Source organism: Bos indicus, chromosome 9, assembly GCF_029378745.1.
Source record: "Bos indicus isolate NIAB-ARS_2022 breed Sahiwal x Tharparkar chromosome 9, NIAB-ARS_B.indTharparkar_mat_pri_1.0, whole genome shotgun sequence".
Lineage (NCBI taxonomy): Eukaryota > Metazoa > Chordata > Mammalia > Artiodactyla > Bovidae > Bos > Bos indicus.
In genome coordinates, this window is record NC_091768.1 from 96,798,767 (window position 1) to 96,821,918 (window position 23,152).

General features: G+C 47.2%; 1 protein-coding gene across 4 annotated transcripts in view; it reads left to right on the forward strand.

Annotated features, from left to right (window-relative positions):
- The window catches only part of SLC22A1 (solute carrier family 22 member 1), a 36,952-nt gene extending 14,864 nt beyond the window's left edge, over positions 1–22,088 (forward strand). Inside the window, exons 7-11 of one of the 4 annotated variants that reach the window (XM_019967660.2) lie at positions 3,495–3,709; positions 4,585–4,693; positions 17,574–17,686; positions 19,409–19,508; positions 21,893–22,088. In XM_019967660.2, the coding sequence (XP_019823219.2) occupies positions 3,495–3,709; positions 4,585–4,693; positions 17,574–17,686; positions 19,409–19,508; positions 21,893–22,001 (646 nt within the window). In that variant the 3' untranslated portion in view covers positions 22,002–22,088. Of the gene's footprint in view, positions 1–3,494; positions 3,710–4,584; positions 4,694–8,159; positions 8,269–17,573; positions 17,687–19,408; positions 19,509–21,892 lie in introns of those variants that run through there. The other 3 variants (XM_019967659.2, XM_019967661.2, XM_070796487.1) reach the window with 3 other exon arrangements.
- Positions 22,089–23,152: the final 1,064 nt, after the last annotated feature.

Sequence of the window (23,152 nt, forward strand, 5' to 3'; positions counted from 1 at the left end):
CACACCCAGCACGCCTTGCACACCCTGGGGCAGCGTCACCCTCCCCTGTGGCTTCCTTGAGATGGGGTCTTCTCCCTATTCCCTTGGGGGGCTGGCTCAGCTCCCCACCTCAGCACTTGCTCCTCCACATCCTGGTGGCCCTTCAGTTACCCCTGGAAACCCCTGGGCTGAGTGGCTGGGTTCCCCTTCCACTGGGGTCACTCTGCCACCCTGCCCTTCTTTGCCCTTCCGTGAAATAAGGGTTCCAACTACGAGGGCAGCGCCTGGCACGTAGCAGCCGCTCCGTAAATATTTGCGGAAGCTTGAATGAGTAACTAGTGTTCCACAGAGTCCATCCTGAGTTCTCTAGATGCTGGGTTCTCTCCTGGTCCCTAGGCCCCATGACTGTGAGCTGGCCCCGGGAGCCCTGTGCCCGCCGTGTGAGCGGCCCAGGAACCCCTGCAAGCGTGCCAGGTGCCTGGCGCGTTTCTCTTGATTCTCAGCATCCGACTCCATGGTGCCTCTTGGGTTGGAGGCCCGGGACCCCGAAGACAGAAAGGCTTGCTCCCCTCCTGTATCAGTCCGGGTCCCATCTCCACCCCAAGCAATCCTGTCAAGGCGGTGATCCTGTCTCCTCAGCTCTCTCACACCCCTCCGCGCAAGCTTTCCACAAATCCCACTCTGTCTTGAAAATCTATCCGGAATCTGCCATTTCTCATCGCCTGTGCTCTCAGGTGTGAGGATTGCAATCTCCCGTCCAGCTCGTCGCGGTAGCCTCTTTGCTGGCGGTCTGCTCCCACTCCTGTCCCCCCCTCCCCAGGGCACAGGTCACGGATCACATCACCTCCTTGTCCACATCCTCATAGCCTCCCTAATCCACTGAGAAGAAACCTAGCTTCCTTCTGCGGCCTGCAAGGCTTCATGCCATCTGGCCCTGGACACCTTCTCTTACTGTACACGCCCCCTGCCCCCGTCTGCTCCATTCATTACAGCGACTCGGGGCGGGGGGCCCATCACTTCCTGGCTGCGTGACCTTCAGGAAGCTTCGTGATCTCTGTGACTCAGTTTCCTCATCAGCCCAATGGAGGCAATGATAGAAGCATGTTGGAAGAATTAATGTGATAATGCGTGTGAAAGGCTTAGAACTTAGGAAACGCCCAACAATGACAGACTGCTATCCACTCCAGTATTCCTTCCTGGGAAATCCCATGGACAGAGGAGCCTGGCGGGCTACAGTCCATGGGGTCGCAAAGAGTCAGACACTTGGCGAAAAAACCATCACCTCTACCCGTAGCAGTGCGCACATGCGGTTTGTGGGTTCTGCCAAAAGATGGCAGCATTGCACATTGTTGATTGTTTCCAGTTTGGTTGATCAGTGGCTAAGTCCTGTCCAACTCTTTGGGACCCCATCGGACCCCATGGATGGCAGCACGCCAGGCTTCCCTGTTCTTCACCATCTTCCAGAGTTTGTTGTGATTTGGGGTTTTTGTTTATTTGTTTGTACAGGAAAATCAGGGTTCTACATTCTTTTCTCTTGGGCTAGTCGCTTTATGGGTAGAAGATGACTGTTCCCATTTAACCATTTAAGCCGGCATAGAGAAGCCCCCCTCGCCCCGCCAGGCTCATCTAAACTCACCGAGTTGCATTCAGTGTATTCTTATTCTCTTGACACTTTGGATCAAACAGGAATAATTTAGAACTAGAAACAAAAGCATACCAGACTCCCCTGGGTGCAGCGTTATAGAACCAGGGAGTGAGTGACTGAAGTGAGTGAAAGTCATTCAGTCGTGTCTGACTCTTTGCAACCCTATGAACTACAGCCTACCAGGCTCCTCTGTCCATGAGATCTTCCAGGAAAGAATACCGCAGTGGGTTGCCAGTAATCCCCTTCTTCAGGGGATTTTCCCGACACAGGGATCGAACTGGGGACTCCTGCATTGCAGGCAGATTCCTAACCATCTGAGCCATGAGAGCTGGACCTTATAAAACCGGGGGCGGGGGGGTGGTGTAGTAATGAGAAATGTCCCCTGTGATCTCAGTTTTGGAACTGACGGGCAATTTGCATTTCTATAAGAAAGTAATTTCTTATCCACCAAAATCTCTTCCCACAGTCAGTACTTCATATCTGCAGGTTCTGCATCTGGGGATTCAATCAACTGCAGATAAAAAATATTCAAAAAAATTCCAGACAGTCCCCCAAAGCAAAACTTGAATCTGCTGCATGCTGGCAAATACTGACACAACATTTATTTTATGTTAGGTGTTATAAGTAATCTAGCGATGGTGTCAGTCTTACGGGGGTTTGCACATCCTACACCAATTCATACGATTTACACGAGGGACTCGCACATCCTCGGGTTCTGGTACCCTGGGGGGTCCTGGAACCAGTCCCCCATGGTAGTGAGGAACGACTGTACCAACACAGTCATTCAATGTTCCAAAATTGTGCAGTTTGCCCAAAAGTGACCCACGGGACTCTACGTTTTCCCCTGAGTCAGAATGACCGAGCTGTGTGCCATGTTCTATAACATGGGTGTTCTTTCCTCAGATATGGGTGAATGGGTCGTGTGCCGTGGGACATGGGGTGAAAGAGAGGAAGGGAATATTGCTGGTTCCAAGATGGTGTGATGTGCGCAGGGGGCCCCCACTGTGGAGCTGGGAAGACTTGGCCGACCCCTCCCCCCGGTGGTACTCTGGATCCTGGCCCTGGGAAAGACAACTGTGGCAGCAATAAAATCTGCTCTTCACTGAGTGCCCAACTACAGCCAGCCCTTCTGGTCCACGGCCTCAGTGAATTCTCAGGACAGAGTCACAGCTGAAGGAACTGAGGCACAGAGAGGCTGGTTAACTTACTGAAGACCACACGGCTCAGCCAGCAGTCTGAACCCTGACACTGCTCACTCCCCACTGCTGTCTCCTGCCCTCCTTCCCCTTGGAGGCTTGGGGCATCTGATGAGATAGGGCCCGTGCAGTGTTCAGAGCAGGGCTGCCCGCAGGGGCACAGTATGAAGTAAACGGTGGTCGCTACATCGTTTGCCATCTCTCGGGAAACACGGGTCTGTCCTGTAAGTCACAGGCTCACAAAAATTGTGGAAGGAGCTTCTCAACCAGGAGGGCCCCTCCTGGATTTTGATGTCCCCCTGGTCCCCACTGCCTCTTCTCATATTATGACTTCCCTGGTGGCTCAGATGGTAAATTGTCTGCCTACAATGCGGGAGACCCGGGTTCCATCCTCTGGGTCGGGAAGATCCCCCTGGAGAAGGAAATGGCAACCCACTCCAGTATTCTTGCCTGGAAAATCCCATGGACGGAGGAGCCTGGTGGGCTACGTACAGTCCATGGGGTTGCAAGGAGTCGGATGCGGCTGAGCGACCTCATTTACTTTCTTACTTCTCATATTGGTCTAGAACATTATACATCCAGCGATGGACGCTTCCTTCCAGCTTGCAGGAGCCTTTATCCTCCAGGCCAGTCTCCGGGATCTCACCTTTGACCCGCCTCTCCTGCCCGCCCAGGTTCACCAGCTCCGTGGTCTACCAGGGCCTCATCATGCACGTGGGCGCCACCGGCGGGAACCTCTACCTGGACTTCCTCTACTCCGCTCTGGTCGAGTTCCCCGCAGGCTTCATCATCCTCGTCACCATCGACCGCTTCGGCCGCCGCTACCCGCTGGCCACGTCCAACTTGGCGGCCGGGCTGGCCTGCTTCCTCATGATCTTTATCCCACACGGTGAGTGGCCCACGCCCATCATGTTCCGGGTCGTTGAACTGTGGGAAGAGTTGGAACAGGAACAAAGACAAGGTGTTTGCCTGAGTCTAGAATCACTTTTCAAAAAATTTTAAGTAGAGGTACAGCATACCGACAATGAGCCCTTTTTAAGTGTTCAAGCCGATGAATTTTTTACCTGTTTGTATGCCTGGGCACCGCGACCTACGCCAAGATAAAGAACATGTCCAGCACCTTGGAAGGTCCCTCACCCTCCTTGACCACCAACGCTCACCACCCCTGCCCAGGTCACCACAGCTCTGGTCTCTGCCATCCCAGATTAATGTCGGCTGTTCTTAAACTTCATACATTTGAACCATACTGCACCTATGCTCGGAGAAGGCAATGGCACCCTACTCCAGTACTCTTGCTTGGAAAATCGCATGGACAGAGGAGCCTGGTAGGCTGCAGTCCATGGGGTCGCTAAGAGTCGGACACGACTGAGCGACTTCACTTTCACTTTTCACTTTCATGCATTGGAGAAGGAAATGACACCCCACTCCAGTGTTCTTGCCTGGAGAGTCCCAGGGACCGGGGAGCCTGGTGGGCTGCCGTCTATGGGGTCGCCCAGAGTCGGACACGACTGAGGTGACGCAGCAGCAGCAGCAGCACCTCTGCTTTGTAGCACTTTCATTCACTTACCGTGGCGTCTGCAAGGGTCACCCACGTTGTCCATGGGGGTGTCGCTTGCACTTTCTCACTGTTGGGCAGCCTCGCATTGTAGGAACCCCTCAATTACATCCAGGCCTCTGTTGACTTCAGGCCTCCTAAGGTCACCCTGGACCACCGTACAGAGAATTAAAGTCCCATCCCTCTTCCTCCTTCTCTTTTCCCTCTAGAAGACAAGCTCCGAGAAGCGGAAACATTCTCTGCTTTGCTCACGGCTGAGCTCCTGGGGCAGAGACGCCACTCTAAGTACATAGAGGAGCTTCCCGGGCGGTGCTACTGGTAAAGAGCCTGACTGTCAGTGCAAGAGACGTAAGAGACGCAGATTCAGTCCCTGGGTTGGGAAGATCTAAAGTCATCCAGTGTCTGCCCATTTGGATTAAGGCTGCAGGGAACATTCCAACACATCTTTTCGTGGACACTCACTCCCCTTGCGGGGTCAGGGGGCGGGACACAGGTTCATTTTAGTAGATACAGCCAGGCAGCTTTTCAGTTCACGCTCCCACGGTGGTGCATCAGCTTTCCAGTGGTTCCACAGACTCACCAGCACTTGGCATCATTAGTCTTTTCAACACCAGCCATCTTGGTGCCTGTTTGCTTGAGTCCATAATTCTTAGCAATCCAAGATAAGCCAAAGCAGAATCATTTGGGCAGTTTTAATTTGAGTACATACATTGCCTTTCTCATTTGTTACTTTTAGAAATGTTAAAAAAAATAGAGCAGATTTGCTATTTTCTCAGTTTTTATTGCTTGTGCTCTGCAGTTGTTGGTTTAATGAGTCATTTTGGCAGGCTTTGGGGGCAGGATATTATGAGAAACATCCCATGAAATCCCTATTCTCAAGAATTAGACTTTACAGAGCAGGCTGGAAATTTTAAGAGGTAGCAAAAGGTAGCTCAGGTTTTTTCCTCCCTCCTTTCATGAGTGAGTGAGTGAAGTCGCTCAGTCGTGTCTGACTCTTTGCGACCCCATGGACTGTAGCCCACCAGCTCCTCCATCCATGGAATTTTCCAGGCGAGAATGCTGGAGTGGGTAGCCGTTTCCTTCTCCAGGGGATCTTCCCGACCCAGGGATTGAACCGGGTCTCCCACAGTGCAGGCAGGCACTACACTGTCTGGGCCACCGGGGACAAAGAAGGCAGGAAAAGGGGCTGAGCGTGTGAAATCGGTTTCCCCTGTTTCCCCCATCTCCCTGTTTCTAGAATCCTGGTAAAGCTGAATGAACGAGTAGAGGTTTTCGTTGTTGCTGTTTTTTAAGTAACAGCGCCAAGTACCGAGAGGGAACCTGGGATCTGAGACCATTTGATTATCCCCTGGAAGAAGCTTGGGTACTGCGTCCTCTGTCCCACATCCTCCCAGGACCCTCTCCCGGCTCCCACTCTCGCCACTTGCCTTTACTGGTGCTCATCGCATTCGATGACGAGCCTTCGTCTCCTGCTCCAGAAACTTTCAAGTGCCTTCCATGTACTTGCGTGAGTGCATGCTAAGTTGCTTTAGTTGTGTCTGACTCTTTGTGACCCTCTGGAGCAAAGACGCTTTGGAGCCCACCAGGCTCCTCTTTCCATGGGATTCTCCAGGCAAGAATACTGGAGTGGGTTGCCGTGCCCTCCTCTAGGGAATCTTCCCAACGCAGGGGTTGAACCTGCATCTCATGTCTCTTGCATTGGCAGTTGGGCTCTTTACCAGTAGCACCACCTGGGAAGCTCCTCTGTGTACTTGACAGAGTGGCGTCTCTGCCCCAGGATCTCAGCCACAAGCAAAGCAGAGAATGATTCCACTTCTTGGAGCTTAAGTTCTAGAGGGAAAAGAGAAGGAGGAAGAGGGATGGGGCATTAATTCTTCATATGGTGGTCCAGGGTGACCTTAGGAGACCTAAGTGAAGAGGGGATGAGCCATTTAAACAGCCGGGCAAGGAGGTTTCCAGGAAAGGGAACAGCAAGAGCAAGGACCCTGAGGATGGGGAGAGCTGGGCGCTAGAGGAGCAGCCGGACCCGCGTGAGCAGGAGACAGGGAGAGATGCCAGCGTGGGTTTTATCCCAAGCATGGCAGGAAGCCACGCGGCAGGACTGCAGTTGTAAGTGGTCCCTCCAACTGCTGGGGAGAGTGACCTGGGCCCAGAGGAGGCAGGGCGGTTCTCTGAGGGCAAGGATGCCGTGCATGTCCAGTAGAGCATCTTGCCAAATCCATCAAAGCTGCGGAATTTGTGACCAATGCCCTCCTCCAGGTGTTCGAGTGAACTCCCTTGTCTTGTATCTCATAGGAGCCTTAACTAAAGGCTCCGCTTGGGCTCTCCTCCAGGCACAGGGCAGCCAAGACCTGGAGAGGCTGCACTGGCTGTGGGCAAGTTCGGCCCCAAGGTCACTGGGTCTGCTCTCCCCAGAGCCTCCCCCTGGCGAGGGGACAGAAGCCTGTCTTCCTTGAGTAGCCGGCTCATGGGGATGAGGGTGAGATGACATGCTGTCTGTGACCCTGGAGGCTCTGTTAGTGAGCCGGCCTGACTCAGGAGTCACTTGTGGTTTGGGGTCTGGGTGAACACCCAACATCCAGGTGAATGAAGCAGATGATGGTGCCTAATGGTTTGATGGCTCCCCAGGAGGGAGAAGGCTTCTGGACCTGCTGCTAACTAAGATGCAGAGCCATCTGCTAGGAGGAGATGAGGGTTTGCATCCCTTATCCTCTCAGACCAGTGAAAGATGCTTGGGTTAAAAAAATGTGTTCCTCTGAGGACTTCCCTGGTGGTCCAGGGATTAAGAATCCAGCTGCCACTGCAGGGGACACTGCAGATCCCTGCTGTGGCAAGATTCCATATGCCATGGGGCCATTAAGCCCAGGTGTCAGACTACTGAGCCCAAGTCATAGAGCCCACAAGCTGTAACTCCTGAAGCCCTCAGTATCAGACCTAGAGAGTGGCCCCTGCTCGTACAACTAGAGAAAGCCCTTGCACAGCAGCGAAGGCTCGGTGCCATCAAAAATAAATAAATAAAACATAAAAAAAATGTGTTGGGAAATGAGTGCTGCGGATGAGAAATCTGGTCCACCAGCTCCAGGACTTCTGCCTGAGGGAACCACGTTGTTGAGGACCTACTGTGTTTCAGGAGCTGTGTCAGCAAGGACACTATTGCAAGATAATGAAAAGCCAGGACTGGTGGAGTGGTCATGATGCACAGTTGACATGTGTTATCTCTAAATCTCACCACCACCTTTAAGTTGGCTAAGATTATTCCCATTTCATAGCTGAGGAGACTGAGGCAGGCAGAAGTAAGCCATGTGCCTTGTCACTCTGCTGACAGGAGGCACAGCTGAGATTCAAAAAAGCACATTCTTTCCTCTGTACAGTGAAGTCTTCCCTCAAGTGTCATCAAGTCCCCAAATCTCTCAGGACTCAGTTTAGTGGGTGTTAGTAGTGGTCGCTGAGTCATGTCCGACTCTTTGGGACCCTGTGGACTGTAGCCCGCCAGGCTCCTCTGTCCACAGGATTCTCCAGGCAAGAACACTGGGGTGGGTTGCCATTTCCTCCTCCAGGGCATCTTCCCAACCCAGGGATCAAACCCAGGTGTCCCGCATTGCAAGCAGATTCTTTACCATCTGAACCACCAGGCTCAGTTTACTGATCCAAATCTGGAGGGGTTGGCTAAGACAGCCTTTCGGGCCCTCCAGCTCTAAAGTCCAAGCTCCCAGTCACGGTGTCTCCTGGCACATCTGTGGGTACAGCCCTCTAGCGCTCAGATCTGCTGTCTGTCTCCTCCCAGATCTGCCCTGGTTGAATATCATGGTAGCTTGTGTTGGCAGAATGGGGATCACCATCGTGTTCCAGATGGTGTGCCTGGTCAACGCCGAGCTGTTCCCGACCTTCATCCGGTGAGTGTGTCCGGGGGACAGGGTGGCTAGCTGCTGACCTGGCTGTGGGCCAGCGGGCTCACTGAGGACCACTGCTGAAGATGCACCCCCCAGGGTGGATGGGTTGGCATTGAGATGGGGGTTGGGCATCAAAGACAGAGCCCACACCTGATGCAGTAGAGAAGGTGAGATGGACAGTCTGAAGTGGACTCCTGGTCGCGTCGTGCCCCTTACGGAGGGCCAACGCAAGAGAAAAGACATCTGGTTAAGGGCAGTTTCTATTTGGACCGTGACAATCAGAGCATTGCCACACGCAGCATGCAGGTCATCCTGTAGAATCGTTGTTATCTGCCTTTCCGTGTGAGCAGGCCGAGGTTTACAAAGGGAAGGCGAGCTTCCCAGGGTCACTCAGCTAGAAAGCGGCAGGGTCCAGGTAAGAACACGCTGCTTCGCCCCTCTTATTTTTTTTTCAATTGGAGTACGGTTGATTTACAATGCTGTGTGTGAATTTCTGCTGCACAGCCAAGAGATTCAGTTACACGTATCCATATTAATACATTCTTTTTCGTGTTCTTTTCCACTGTGGCTTGTCACAGGGTAGTGAGTGCCGTCTGCTTTGTTCTACAGTAGGACCTGGCTGTTTGTCCGTCCTGTTTACACTCGTTTGCATCTGCTAGGCCCAACCTCCCACTCCATCCCTCCCCTCCCCCTCCCTCTTGGCAACCAAGAACACACTTTTTTCTGCCCTTAGAGCTCCAAGAACACACTTTTTTCTGCCCTTAGAGCTGGTATTTCCCTACAGTGACACAATACTTAGTAAGCATAGCAATGGGCCCGGATCATTCATTGTTTCAAGTCAGGTTTATTGAGGCAGAATTTTCTTAGAGCAAGATTCACCCTCAAAGGCACAGTTTGATGAGTTTTGACTCATTCATTTCACCAGCACCACGATCAAGGTGACACAGACACGTCTCCATCATATGCAAATGCGTCCTCCTGTCCCTCTGTGATCCGCTTTCTCCCCTCCCACCCCCAGCACCGGGCAACCCCCGATCTGGTTTCTCTCCCTATGGCTTTGCCTTCTCTTGAGTGCTACACACATGAAGTGACCTGGAGTGCAGGCTTTTGTGTTTGGCTTCTTTCGCTTGACATCAGGGGACCCATCCACGCCGTGGCTTGTAATGCTCCATTCCTTCTTATTGCTGAGTGTGGTTTCCATGCATGGAGGATGGACCACGGTGTGTTTCTCTGTTTCTCCATTCGTGGAGGTTTGGGCTTTTCCCAGTGATTATGACACAGGTGCCAATAAGTATTCACTTACGGGTTTATGGGCTTCCTTGTGACTCAGCTGGTAAAGACTCTGCCTGCAATGCAGGAGACCCCGGTTCTATTCCCGGGTCGGGAAGATGCACTGGAGAAAGGATAGGCTACCCTCTCCAGTGTTCTTGCGTTTTTAGTGGCTCAGCTGGTAAAGAATCCGCCTGCAATGCGGGAGATCTGGGTTTGATCCCTGGGTTGGGAAGATCCCCTGGAGAAGGGAAAGGCTGCCTACTCCAGTATTCTGGCCTGGAGAATTCCATGGACTGCATATAGTCCACGGGGCTGCAAAGAGTCGGACACAACTGAGCAACTTTTGCTTCACTATGGGTCTTTGTGTGGACACACGTCTCCATTTCTCTTAGGTAAAAATTTAGGGATGGGTCATATAGTAGTTGTGTGTTTAAATTCATGAGAAACTATCAAAACGTTTTCCAAACTGGCCACACCATTTTCCATCCCACCAGCTATGTGAGACACAGGTGATTGCTCTGCATCCTCCCTGTCCTTGGTGTTGGAGGTGGTGGTGTTATCGTGACTTCGATTTATGTTGTCCTAACTACTGATAATATTGATCACCTTTGCATGTCCTTATTATCATCTGTATCTTAGAAGGCTTAGTCTAAATGAAGAGTATTTTTATTGCAAAGGATTAACCCCCTTAAAGTTTAAATTCTGACCTTTGTTAGAGTTTGGCACATTTCTGCAAACTCTTTTTTTTCCCCCATTTTATAAATCCTTTCTTCTCCATATATCATCAGACCAATGATGTCTAAGAACTATTCCAGCTCCCCATCCTTCTCTTACACCTGGGCAGCCCTCAGAACCCCTTCGTGAGCCAGAAGACACAGGTGACTCTGATTCACTCTTTGCTGCACATCCCTCATTAAAAGGCCCTGTCTCATCTGGAAAAGATTGTTCGGAATGGGTACAGAGAGATAAAGGCAAATGAAGGAGAAAAATCTACAATTGGCAGTTCTGAGCCCAGAGTCTAAAACAGCTGGGCCAAACAATTCCATTGTCATGGCCACTGGACCCAGGGGACTGACTCAGAGTGTAAACCGCCAGAGGTCCTGAGTGCCTGGTCCAAGGCGGAGGAAGGCCAAGTGGCCCATCCTCAAGGGGCATAGCATCCATTTGATGAGGATTCTCAAGAACCAGGAAGGAAAGCCAGAGAGGTTCAGAAATAACTTTAAACTTGATGCATAGACATCACATGCCAAAGTAAGACAGTCATGAAAGTTTGGGTCTTTTCAATCAATTGAATCAAATCTAAATTGGAAAAAAAGGATCATTTCTGTTCCTTTATTACTTTATAATCGCTTCAGGTTGACACAGTTTCTATTTGGACCATTTTGACCCTGCTTCTTACCCACAGGAGGCTTTAGAGTTGAACAGCATCCTCCTTCTAACTGTCTGCAACATACACTGTCAAGACCCATGTGTCACTTGTGGTAAAGAACCTGCCTGCCAGTGCAGGAGACACAAGAGACGTGGGTTTGATTCCTGGGTTGGGAAGACCCCCTGGAGGAGGGCATGGCAACCCGCTCCAGTATTCTTGCCTGGAGGATCCCATGAACAGAGGAGCTTGGTGGGCTACAGTTCTTAGGGTTGCACGGAGTCAGACACGACTGAGGCGACATGGCATGCACGCACGCACGCTCGCTCTGCCTTGTATTGAAAATCATCCACCCGTTTTTACCTCTTCTCTGTATTATGCGCTCCTTGAACACAGAGACTACGTAGGGCTCTTGTCTGCGCCTCCCGAGACTGCTCTGTAGCCATACTAACCGGGCACCTGGCGCTTGCAGAATGAATGAATGAAGTGTCCCAGAGACCCGAATTTTCTTAATTTTATTTTTTAAGATGTTTATTGTTTTAAATTAGTTTTGGCTGCACTGGGTCTTCACTGTTGCATGTAGGCTTTCTCTAGTTGCGGCGAGTGGGGCTACTCTCCAGCTGCAACACACGGGCTTCTTGTTGCTGTGGCTTCTCTTGTTGCAGAGCCTGGTGGACTCTAGAGCACACTCAGTAGTTGTGGCGCGCGCGGGCTTAGCTGCTCTGTGGCCTGGGGGGTCTTCCTGGGCCTAGGATGAAACCGCGTCCCCTGCATTGCAAGGCGGATTCTGAACCACTGGGCCACCAGGGAAGCCCTATGAGTTTTAAAGATGGAAACCAGTTTCTCACTTCTTTTAGCTTCCGTGTGCTTATAAAATCTGTCTCTTTTTTAAGACTTATTCTCTTAAAATTATTTTAAAAATGGTGATTTTTTTCCTCCTCTTGGAAACCACACTAAAGCCATTAGAAGAATGAGAAGAATATATGAGGGCATGTCTTTATTATTTACTACTACTGTGTGAGAATCTACATTTTTATCAATGAAAATTTCAACAAAAATAATTTAATACCAACAAAAAAGAAAGAGATGCAGAAAAAAAAAAAAAAAACACAGCAAATGCCATCTTTGAAAGTAGGATGACCTTGAAAGAATGTGTGGGAAGAAGGGCTGCCTAGTACAGTGAATGTAAAAGGGTCTAGAAGACTCCAGGGAGGTCCACTGGGGCAGCAAATTTGAGACAAGGCCAGAGGTTTCCCAAGGTAGGAAGGGAGCTTGAAGGACATAACCCACAATCCCTTGCTGGAGGAATAAGATGGGTGCAGGGGCTGGAGGTACGTGTTTCCTTCTTTGGATGCTGTGTGGCTGGAGGGGAGGAGGGGCGGGCGAGCTGCGGGAGACACTCAGGAGCCTTGAGGGAGCACTGCGCTGTGGGCAGGACGGAGGGGAGAGGCCCTGCAGGGCGAGCGGTTCCACATTGTCTGTGTCCATTGTTCGGTCTCTCAGTCGTGTCCGACTCTGCGACCCCATGAACCGCAGCACACCAAGCTTCCCTGTCCTTCCCTATCTCTCATGTCCACTGAGTCAGTGATGCTATCTAACCATCTCATCCTCTGCTGCCCGCTTCTCCTTTTGCCTTCAGTCTTTCCCAGCATCAGAGTCTTTTCCAATGAGTTGGTTCTTCTTATCAGGTGGCCAAAATATTGGAGCTTCAGCTTCAGCATCAGTCCTTCCAATGAATATTCAGGACTGATTTCCTTTAGGATGGATTGGTTTGATCTCCTTGCAGTCCAAGGGACTCTCAAGAATCTTCTCCAGCACCGCAATTTGAAAGCATCAATTCTTTGGCACTCAGCCTTCTTCATGGGCCAACTCACACATCCGTACATGACTATTGGAAAAACCATAGCTTCGACTAGATGGACCTTTATGGCAAAGTGACGCCTCTGCTTTTTCATATGCTGTCTAGGTTTGTCATAGTATTCCTTCCAAGGAGCAAGCGTCTTTTAATGTCATGAGTAGGGATAACAGAGTCAAAGCATCTAATCATAGACAGCCCTGGCCAGAAAGAGAATTTCTAATAGCTTAAAACATGCCCTGGTCCCTGTCCACAAATCCTTCTAAAATAGCTGCTACAGGAAGAAATAATAGTGTTGAATGCTGAATCACAATTAAAAAAGTAACTTTCCCAGGAGCTATACAGATATATCATGAGATAAAAAGGAGAAAGGAAGAGGAAAAGCAAGTGACAAATGAAGAAAATGCATAGGGAAAATATTATCAGAAAGCAAATGAAGAGTATAGCCAAGTGTGCTGTGACCAGGTGCAAAACAGTAATGAATTAGCCATCTCTGTAAAAGAAGAGTGTAAAGCAGAGAATGTAAGTTCTTGGGAGAATGTGTGATAAGACAAGAGATGGAGTCAGCTCAGCCTAAAAAAATAAAAAGAAATATTAAAATATTTCACAAATGAAAACCACTTTGAAAGCAGTACAAGGGAGAATTGATAAAGAAAAGGTAAGATAGAACTAAGAATTGCAAAATAAGATTGAAATAAGCAAAGAGTTTAAAAGGCTTAGAGATTATACTTATAATGTCCCAAAGAAGATCATTAAAATAATGAAACCAAAGAACAAAGAACTTAAAAGAACTTCTGGAAATAAAAGAATGCTTGGATCTATGAATTGAAGGGGCATACAGTGAGAGTTACAGGAAAACTTGATTCTGAGCAATATTAGCAAATATTCCAGTTAAGTTACTGTGCTTCAGAGATAAAGAAAGACTTATGAGGTACCGAGGCTGAACGTGTAAGTCACATGTATCAGGAGAAAATCAAACCGATACCATTTGATGAAGATGGTGAAACTTGCTGCAATGATCCCAAGGAGAGGAAATGTACTCAAAGAATTTTATCCAAAATCTCATTCCCAAATAAAAACAACATCCAATTATTTTGTTCCTTAAAAATATGGTTATTATAAACTTTTTCCAAAAAAGCTATTAGAGAAAAAATTCTCAGTAAACACAGTAAGTGGAGTAATGCTTCAAAATTATTGATGGTGATCACTGAATCTGAGATTAAAACCCTCAGTTTCTGTTTTGATTACAGAATATAAATTGACAATACAGACATGCTATAACTAAAATTGGACTGTAGCTTTCCAGGCTCCTCTGTCCATGGAATTCTCCAGGCAAAGATGCTGGAGTCATTTCCTTTCCCAGGGGATATTCCCGACCCAGGCAAATTCTTTACCATCTGAGCCACCAGGGAAGCCCAATAACTAAAAAAAGTTGGAAAGGAAAGAGAGAATGTTGGAGATGGTGTGATACACTGATTTTCTCAATACTTTTTCCAGGAAAAAATATATCACTAAAAGCTAATAAATTAAGTAGTTTTTAGGCATATTTTAAGAGATGAAGGCAAACAGTAAAAACAAGGATATTATTAACTACAGCCAGTGCATGCGGGGATGATTTGAGGAGAAAGTAAAAATACACTAATTTTAAAGTTTTTCATAATAGTTAACCAATACTATTTAAAGAAATAGAGTATTAAGTATATTCTCAAACCTTCCAAATTATCAGAAAAAATACACATAACCAACACAAATTGAGAAATAAAAGACACAGAAAACAATAAAAAACATGGCATGTGTTGAAATATTTATAAAATATTAATAAACAGTTAATGACAGAATTAAGAACAAACATTTCTGATATTTAAATAAATATAAAAAGACTTAACTCCTTTATTGAAAAACAAAAAGGCTCTAATTTCATTATAAAGCAAAATCCAACAATTTGCTGCATAGTTGCAGTATAACTTTTCCTCAGAAATGTTGAGAAGCAAGAAATGCACAAAAGCAGGGGGTTCCCCAGTGGCTCAGTGGTAAAAAATCCACTTGCAGTGCAGGAGACTCCGGAGACATGAGTTTGATCCCTGGGTTGGGAAGATCACCTGGAGGAGGAAATGGCAACCCGCTCCAGTGTTCTTGCCTGGAGAATCCCATGGATGGAGGAGCCTGGCAGGCTGCAGTCCTTGGGGCCGCAAAGAGTCAGACACGACCGAGCGCACAGCACACACCTACTGGCTAAATGGAAACAAAAATGTAGCAAGAACCACAATTCTATCAGACAAAGTTGAATTTATGCAAAAATGTATTAAGACAAAGAAGACCCTAAATCGTAGTTAAGAGAGAATCCACAATGGTTTCACAGGATAGTTTTACAAAATATTTAATTAATAGAAAATGTCAGTGATCCACAGTTCTAGAGTATAGGAAAAGAAGGAAGTTTTTAAAAAAATTGTTTATAAAGCTCTCATGATGTTGGTGTCAAATAGCAACAAAAATAAAGGAAACGAAAACTACAAACATTATTTATGAATGATAAATTCAAATCCTAAACAATGTATTATCAAGCAGAAGAGTGGAGCACATTAAAATAATAATACATCATATCTAAGATGGGTTATTCCAGGAATACAAAGATAGCTTAATATTAGAAAATCATAGTATAGTTCATGCTAATAAATTAAAAGAGAAAATTGTACTCTTTTCTCCACAGATAAAAGAGGCATTCAATAAAAGTCAACACCTATTTTTGTTTTTTAAATCTCTCAATAAACATGGATAGATAATTTTTCATATAGTTTTCTCAGTATGTTTTCCAGCTAAAAAGAAAGATATTATTGAAAGCTGGTGAATCAAGTAAATTACAAAGCATATTTAATGATGATAATGGCAAACACTAAATAAATAACTAAGCTGAGGTCATAGAGAGAGACTTTGGGAAGGGAAGAAAAATGTTCTAATGTTATAATTACTCATTTTAGGGAGTAAGAAATTGTGCAAATGGATGTAATAGAAGAAGCTTAAAAGGATAAAACTTTTCTTGATTTATTGTTCCTGATTTAACCATGCCTTCGACCCAAAGCTCAAGATTATTTACAGGAATACCCTGAAGTAGCTATATTCATATAAGACAGAATGATTGAAAACTATTGTCAAGGATAAAGAGATCATTTCAAGTAGACAGTTTCCTCCCTAGCTTTCTTTGTCCTTCATTTCTTAATCTCCTCTCTTTATCCTTCTCCGTCCCTCTATGTGAAAGCAAAAACTCTATTCAGACCAACCAGTTCTCCAAATCTCCAGACCATTGTTATAATCCAATTCTGACATTCAGTTCAGTTCAGTCATTCAGTCCTGTCCGACTCTTTGTGACCCCATGGACTGCAGCATGCCAGGCTTCCCTGTCCATCACCAACTCCCAGAGCTTGCTCAAACTCGATGGTATCATCGAGTTGGTGATGCCATCCACCCATCTCATCCTCTGTTGTTCCCGTCTCCTTGTGCCTTCAATTTTTCCCAGCATCAGGATCTTTTCCAATGAGTCAGTTCTTCACATCAGGTGGCCAAAGTATTGGAGTTTCAGCTTCAACATCAGTCCTTCCAGTAAATATTCAGGACTGATTTCCTTTAGGATTGACTGATTTGATCTCCCTGCAGTCCGAGGGAGTCTCAAGAGTCTCCTCCAACACCTCAGTTCAAAAGCATCAATTCTTTGGCGCTCAGCTTTCTTTATGGTCCAATTCTCACATCCACACATGACTACTGGAAAAACCATAGCTTTGACTAGACAGGCCTTTGTTGGCAAAGTGATGTCTCTGCTTTTTAATATGCTATCTAGGTTGGTCATAGCTTTTCTTCCAATGAGCAAGCGTCTTAATTTCATGGCTGTAGTCACCATCTGCAGTGATTTTAGAGCCCAAGAAAATAAAGTCTGTCACTGTTTCCACTGTTTCCCCATCTATTTGCCATGAAGTGATGGGACTGGATGCCATGATCTTAGTTTTCTGAATGTTGAGTTTTAAGCCAACTTTTTCACTCTCCTCCTTCACTTTCATCAAGAGACTCTTTAGTTCTTCTTTGCTTTCTGCCGTAAGGGTGGTGTCATCTGCATATCTGAGGTTATGGGTATTTCTCCCGGCCATCTTGATTCCAGTTTGTGCTTCATCCAGCCTGGCATTTCCCAAATTAGCAAACTCCCTCCTGGAGTTCATTCATTTGCTATAAGGCCCATAGAACTCAGGGAAGCACTTACACTTTCTCATTTGTTATAAAGGTTATAAACAGGCAACCAGAGGAAGAGATTCACAGGCAAGGCTAGCAGAGTCCCAGCACAGGCACTTCTGTCCCCCTGGAGCTGGGACGTGCCTTTCTTTTAGCACGTTATGTAGGCGCGGTTGATGAAATAATCAGTGATTTTTTTTTTTAAAGAATATGTATTTATTTATTTTTGGCTGTGCTGGGTCTTCGTGGCTGTGCTTGGGCTTTCTCCAGTTGCTGTGAGCAGGGGCTACTCTCCTTCAGGACCACGGGCTTCAGGAGTTGCAGCACACAGACTCAGTATTGTGGTGTACGAGCTTGGTTGCTCCACAGCATATGGAATCTTCCCAGACCAGGGATCGAACCCATGTCCCCTGCATTGGCAGGTGGATTTCTATCCACTGTGCCACCAGGAAAGTCCAGTCCTCAGAGATTAATCCCATCTCCAGCCCCTCTCCCCTCCCTGGAGGTTGGGGAATGGGCGGTGTAATTGCTGTAGCGTAAGTTTACCATTTGGAACACTGATTCACAGAAATGTCATCTTTTTTGGTCTCTGTATTTTACCAGGAACCTTGGCATGATGGTGTGTTCCTCCCTGTGTGATTTGGGTGGGGTTCTCACCCCGTTCCTGGTCTTCAGGCTGATGGAGGTTTGGCAAGGCTCGCCGCTCATTTTGTTTGGTAAGACTTCATGACACGTCTATTACTTCTTATTCACAGCCCAGTGTGAATAGTCGATAACTACTGGATGAGTGAATGGTACCCCCAGCGAGTGTACAGAAGGGAAGGATGGTGCCTGCCCTTTCATTGTCTCCTGGCTCCTCTGTCTTGCTTCACGGGAAAGATAAGATGCCGTTCTTATAACATGGGCCAGAGGTTTATGTCCTGTGGCTCTGGAGTCCAATAATTCCTTCTACAGAATAGAGCAGGAGAGCGTTTTTGACGTAGCCTCCTGGTGTCCTGTGAATGTGACTCCCAACTTCGGTGAACTTAACATGTGAAGATCCTAGGCTGTCACTCTTCTGCTTCCAGATCTTAACAATCGACAACAGGCACACAGGCACAGTGGGAATCCAAGTTAGTACCTGGTTTGTTACTGATTATGTTAGATTAGAGGAGGAGGAGGGAACTCATCCACTTCTCCCCAGACCTGCCACTCAGCAGAGGGCAAAACCACTGTGCACGTGTGGAGAGCTGCCACGTCTGGGCCAGGTGAGCCCATCAGGGGAGGGTGGGGCGGGAGTGGATGCGTAGCGAGAGAGGCCACACTGCCCACATCCGCATCAGCTGGGCTCCATGTCGTATGTGTGTAGTAGCTGTAATATACACTGTATAGGTTATATATGGGTGCCCCAGGCGGCGCAGTGGTGAAGAATCTGCCTGCCAGTGCAGGAGATGCGGGTTCAATCCCTGGATTAGGAAGATCCTTTGGAGGAGGAAATGGAAACCCACTCCAATATTCTTGCCTGGAAAATCCCATGGATAAAGGAGCCTGGAAGCCTGCAGTCCATGGGGCCACAAAGAGCCAGATATAACTGAGTGAGCATGCGTGCATAGTTTATATTATACAATTATATAATATATCATATTACATTATATTATATATATAAATATAATAAGGGCTTCCTAGGTGGTGCTAGCGGTAAGAAACCTGCCTGCCAAGGCAGGAGACATAAGAGATGTGGGTTTGATCTCTGGGTTGGGAAGAACCCCTGGAGGAGGGTGTGGCAATCAATTCCAGTATGCTTACCTGGAGAATCCCATGGACAGAGGAGCCTGGTGGGCTACAGTTCATGGAGTCTCAAAGTGTCGGACAAGACTGAAGTGACTTATCCTGCATGCACACGTGTATATAATAGTTGCTACATATATACTTTATACATAGTTACAAGTCAAAATTGAGTTTCCTATCGTTCCCAAGGTACCTGAATCGATAACCCCCCTAATATTTAAACATCAGTTGCTCTAGAACTGTATTCTTAGGTAGATGTACTTTGAGGCTTTCTGGGTAGCTCAGCTGGTACAGAATCTGCCTGCAACGCAGGAGACCTTGGTTGGATCCCTGGGTTGGAGGAGGGCATGGTAAGTAACTACTCCAGTATTCTTGCCTGGAGAACTCCATGGACAGAGGACCCTGGTGGGCTACAGTCCAAGGGATCACAAAGAGTCAGACACGACTGAGCAACTAAGCACAGCACAGGTGTACAAGGAGGGAAGTGTTTCCTTTCTTACTCTGCCATTTCCCCCGTTATCGTATCACTTTTAATTTTCTAGACAACGCTGACTTTTTGAAGTGGCCCTCGCTCATGTATTGCCTACGCATCTCTTTAGTTAGCTATCATCATCTGTAAAAGGTGTTGGCCATGCTCTAACGGCTCCATGTTGAATCTGTCTCGTTTGAAGCGGCCTTGGGGCTGGTTGCCGGGGGAATGACGCTGCTTCTTCCGGAGACCAAGGGGGTCACTTTGCCAGAGACCATCGAGGATGCCGAGAACCTGCAGAGGTGAGCGCCGGCCACTGGGGGACCCAGAGCCCCATGTTAGACTTGCCCTCCCGGTTATGAACACTCTCCATTTCCTGTCTCCTGGGAGAGCTTTACAGGTCTTGTGCGGCCTTTTATCACCCCCAGAGCTGCTGCAGACAGAAACACAACGCAGTGACTACTGGCTAAAAAGGAAAGCAGGGAGAGCCGGAGTGTATGTTTTTGGTTGGCAGTCACCTGCTCTAAACCGCGAGATGCAAGGTTTTGTTTGTGATGCTGACCATGCGGAGCACCACGGCCCCTAGCTCACTCCAGAGTTGCTGGGAGCTATTTTTAAATCAATCTTCTGTCTTTTTTGTGACTGTTGGTTCAAATTCCTTAGTGACTTTCTTCACAAAGAAGAATGACTTAAAACCTTCACTCCTGTAACAGGGACAAGGGCTTCATTGGAGTCTCAGGTCCTACTCTTAGAGGCACCAAACAGGAAAGGGAGAAAAAGTGTCCGATGATGTAGTCATTACAGGCTTGGCTCTTGGATTCTATGTAAGGACCCATGTGTCCCTGGAAAGTAGAGCGAAGAGACTCTGGGGACTCATTAAAGCTTAGCTTCAGTCCAGGGGCAGCCACCTACTCGGCCATGTGACCTTGGGAATATCATTGAACCCTCTAACCTTCATTTCCTTGCCTGAAAAATAGCCACAATAATTCTTAGTTGAGAAGTGTGCTGTGAAAATTCAATGAGGTTAAGTAGGTGACAACGACTTATCCACAGCCCGGCACATAGTAGGTGTCCAACAAACCTTGGATTCTTGCCATTCTTCATGCATATTGTGTGATTTCCTCGGTGATTCTCAAATTTACTCGGCAGAGGAGTCACAAATGGAGCTCGCTAAAATGCAGATTCCTAGGCCTTTTAGGTTTTGGACTTCATAATTGAATGGGGGAACCTGATCTTTTCATGAAGATCAATACCCGTCAGCGCGCCTCACTTTGAGAAATTCTTCATCTCTCAGTACTGATAATGGACACACACTCTATGTGAACTGTAAGCACATTTTGTCGTCTGTGTAGCAGACACACACAGCTACACGTTTGTCCTTGATGACAATGTCTTCCTCTGGCCCCAAGGAGTAGACACATATAGCTAAGGCTAACTACCTGATTTTGAAAAGTTTCGTTATAATTTGTAAATAGACACTTGGTCATCTTTTATGATGCTGTGTTTGTCCCTTCACTCCATCATCAGAGCCATTCCTGCCCGGCCAGGGGAGGCCAGGGCTTCTGCTTGGAGCTCCATGCCGCCATGGACACCCTCTGTTCTCGATAATGTCCTTCACTATGTATAATCACCACTTATTTCATTATCTGTCTTCTCTGCTATACGAATTTCATAAATAGAGAGATCATTTCAACTGATACCTTCTTGGGACTTCCCAGGTGGTCCAGTGGCTAAGACACCACGCTCCCAAAACAGGGGGCCCGGGTTCAATCTATGGTCAGAGAACTAGATTCTGCAACCAAGATCCCTTGTAGCCAAATCAATGATTTATTTAAAAAATGATACATTCTTCCCTACTTTCCAGGAAACAAGGTCAGGGATTGGGAGTGATGGGAGCTCTGGCTAATAGATGTCACACTGCGTCAACTTCACTGAGTTTCAGGTGCCCATCCTCGCAAAACCCTGTGAGGCAGCTGTTGTCATTAGCTACAGATAAAGGAAATTGTGCTAGATACCCCCAAGCCCCAGCTTCAAAATGGAATGCTGACTCTCAGGGGATGCTGTGAGACAGAGACACAACAGATGCTCTGTGGAAGGGCCAGCAAACCCTTTCTGTAAAGGACCAAGGAGTAAATACTTCCGGCTTTGGGGACGTGCAGTCTTTGTCCCTAGGTTCTGTCCTTTCAGAACGAAAGCGGTCACAGTTCATAAATGAATGGGCGTGGCTGGGTTCCAGCACAACTTTATGTATGGAAGTTGACATTGAGATTTCATCCAATTTTCAAATGTCAAGAAATAATATTTAACATTTGACTTTCAAGAACTATTTAAAAATGTAAGAAACCATAGCAAAACAGGCAGAGGACCAGAAACTATCCACCCGAGGTCTCTGCTGAGCCTGTTCCTCTTCATCACCTGCTATGCACATTCTCACCTTCAGAGACTTATTCCCAGGTGAAACTTTGCAACAGATTCTTAAAAAGCCATTATTGATATTAACTTAAAAACTAGAAAAGAGATATTTATTTCTTTGGCTGCATCAGGTCTTAGCTGTGGCAGGCAGGATCTAGTTCCCTGACCAGGGATCGAACCTGGGGCCGCGTGCTTTGGGAGTGTGGAATCTTAGCCACCGGGCCACCAAGGAAGTCCCTATTGTAACTAAAATTTTTCTTTTTGGTCACTGCAGGAAAGCAAAACCCAAAGAAAACAAGATTTACCTTCAGGTTCAAACATCAGAACTCAACACACAGGCAGCCGAGAGAGATGCTTCGCAGGGGACCGCGCAGCAGAAGTGAAGACCGAGTTCTCACCCTTTCAGAAGCCCTGAACGCTTCCTCCCACCTGCCTGCCCTCAAATCAATATCAGTTCTAGAGAAGGCTAACTGTGCTTTGCTCTATTTTTTTTTCTTGAAGTCTCGCAAAGCTCTGGCTATCTTTTATCTACTTATCTTCTTTAGTGAGAGCTATTGGTGGTTAGCAAGTACTTACTTATCCAAAGTATTTTGAAAGCCCAGTAGCATTGAAAGCCTCTGTCATTGGCTTCCTAGAATAAGTAGTGCTTTATTCACTCTCTGAAAGAAAACGTCTTTGTAGGCATCATCTTGGCAAAAGTATTTTAGCATGCAGGCTCCTTGGAGGACTACTGGTTTATGAATATGGTGACTCTTCCAGCCAACTCTACCCTAAGCATGCTTATACACTCGTGATGGCACAAAACAGGCTCCTTATTCCAAGATCAGAAGGTCTATAAGAATTTTGGGGGAAAGAGTTTCGGCGACCCGCATTTTAGGAATGCCTCATTCTATTTCACTCCTGCTTTTAGTTCTTATTTGTGATTCTAGAAGGTGACCTCATACGCCAACAATGGAATATCACAGTGAACATACAAAAAAGGAGTTCAGCTTACTTTTTATAATTTTTTAAAGAAATGTTTTGACTTCACTGCATGGCATGTGGGATCTTAATTCCCTGATCATGGATTGAACCCATGTCCCCTGCATTGGAAGCGTGGAGTTAACCCACTGGACCACTGAGGAAGTCCCAAGTTCAATTTACTCTGAGTTAGTAGTAACTGGCGGAGTAGGCAATGGCACCCCACTCCAGTACTCTTGCCTGAAAATCCATGGATGGAGGAGCCTGGTAGGCTGTAGTCCATGGGGTCGCTAAGAGTCAGACATGACTGAGCGACTTCACTTTCACTTTTTACTTTCATGCATTGGAGAAGGAAATGGTAAGCCACTCCAGTATTCTTGCCTGGAGAATCCCAGGGATGGGGAAGCCTGGTGGGCTGCCGTCTATGGGGTCGCACAGAGTCGGACACGACTGAAGTGACTTAGCAGCAGCAATAGTAACTGGTTCAAGTTCTAGTTCAAGAAGTGATTTCAGTTCTTAGAGAAAACAGAAACTTTGTTTATTTTAAAAGTTCTTTATTCGTGAGACAAACCAC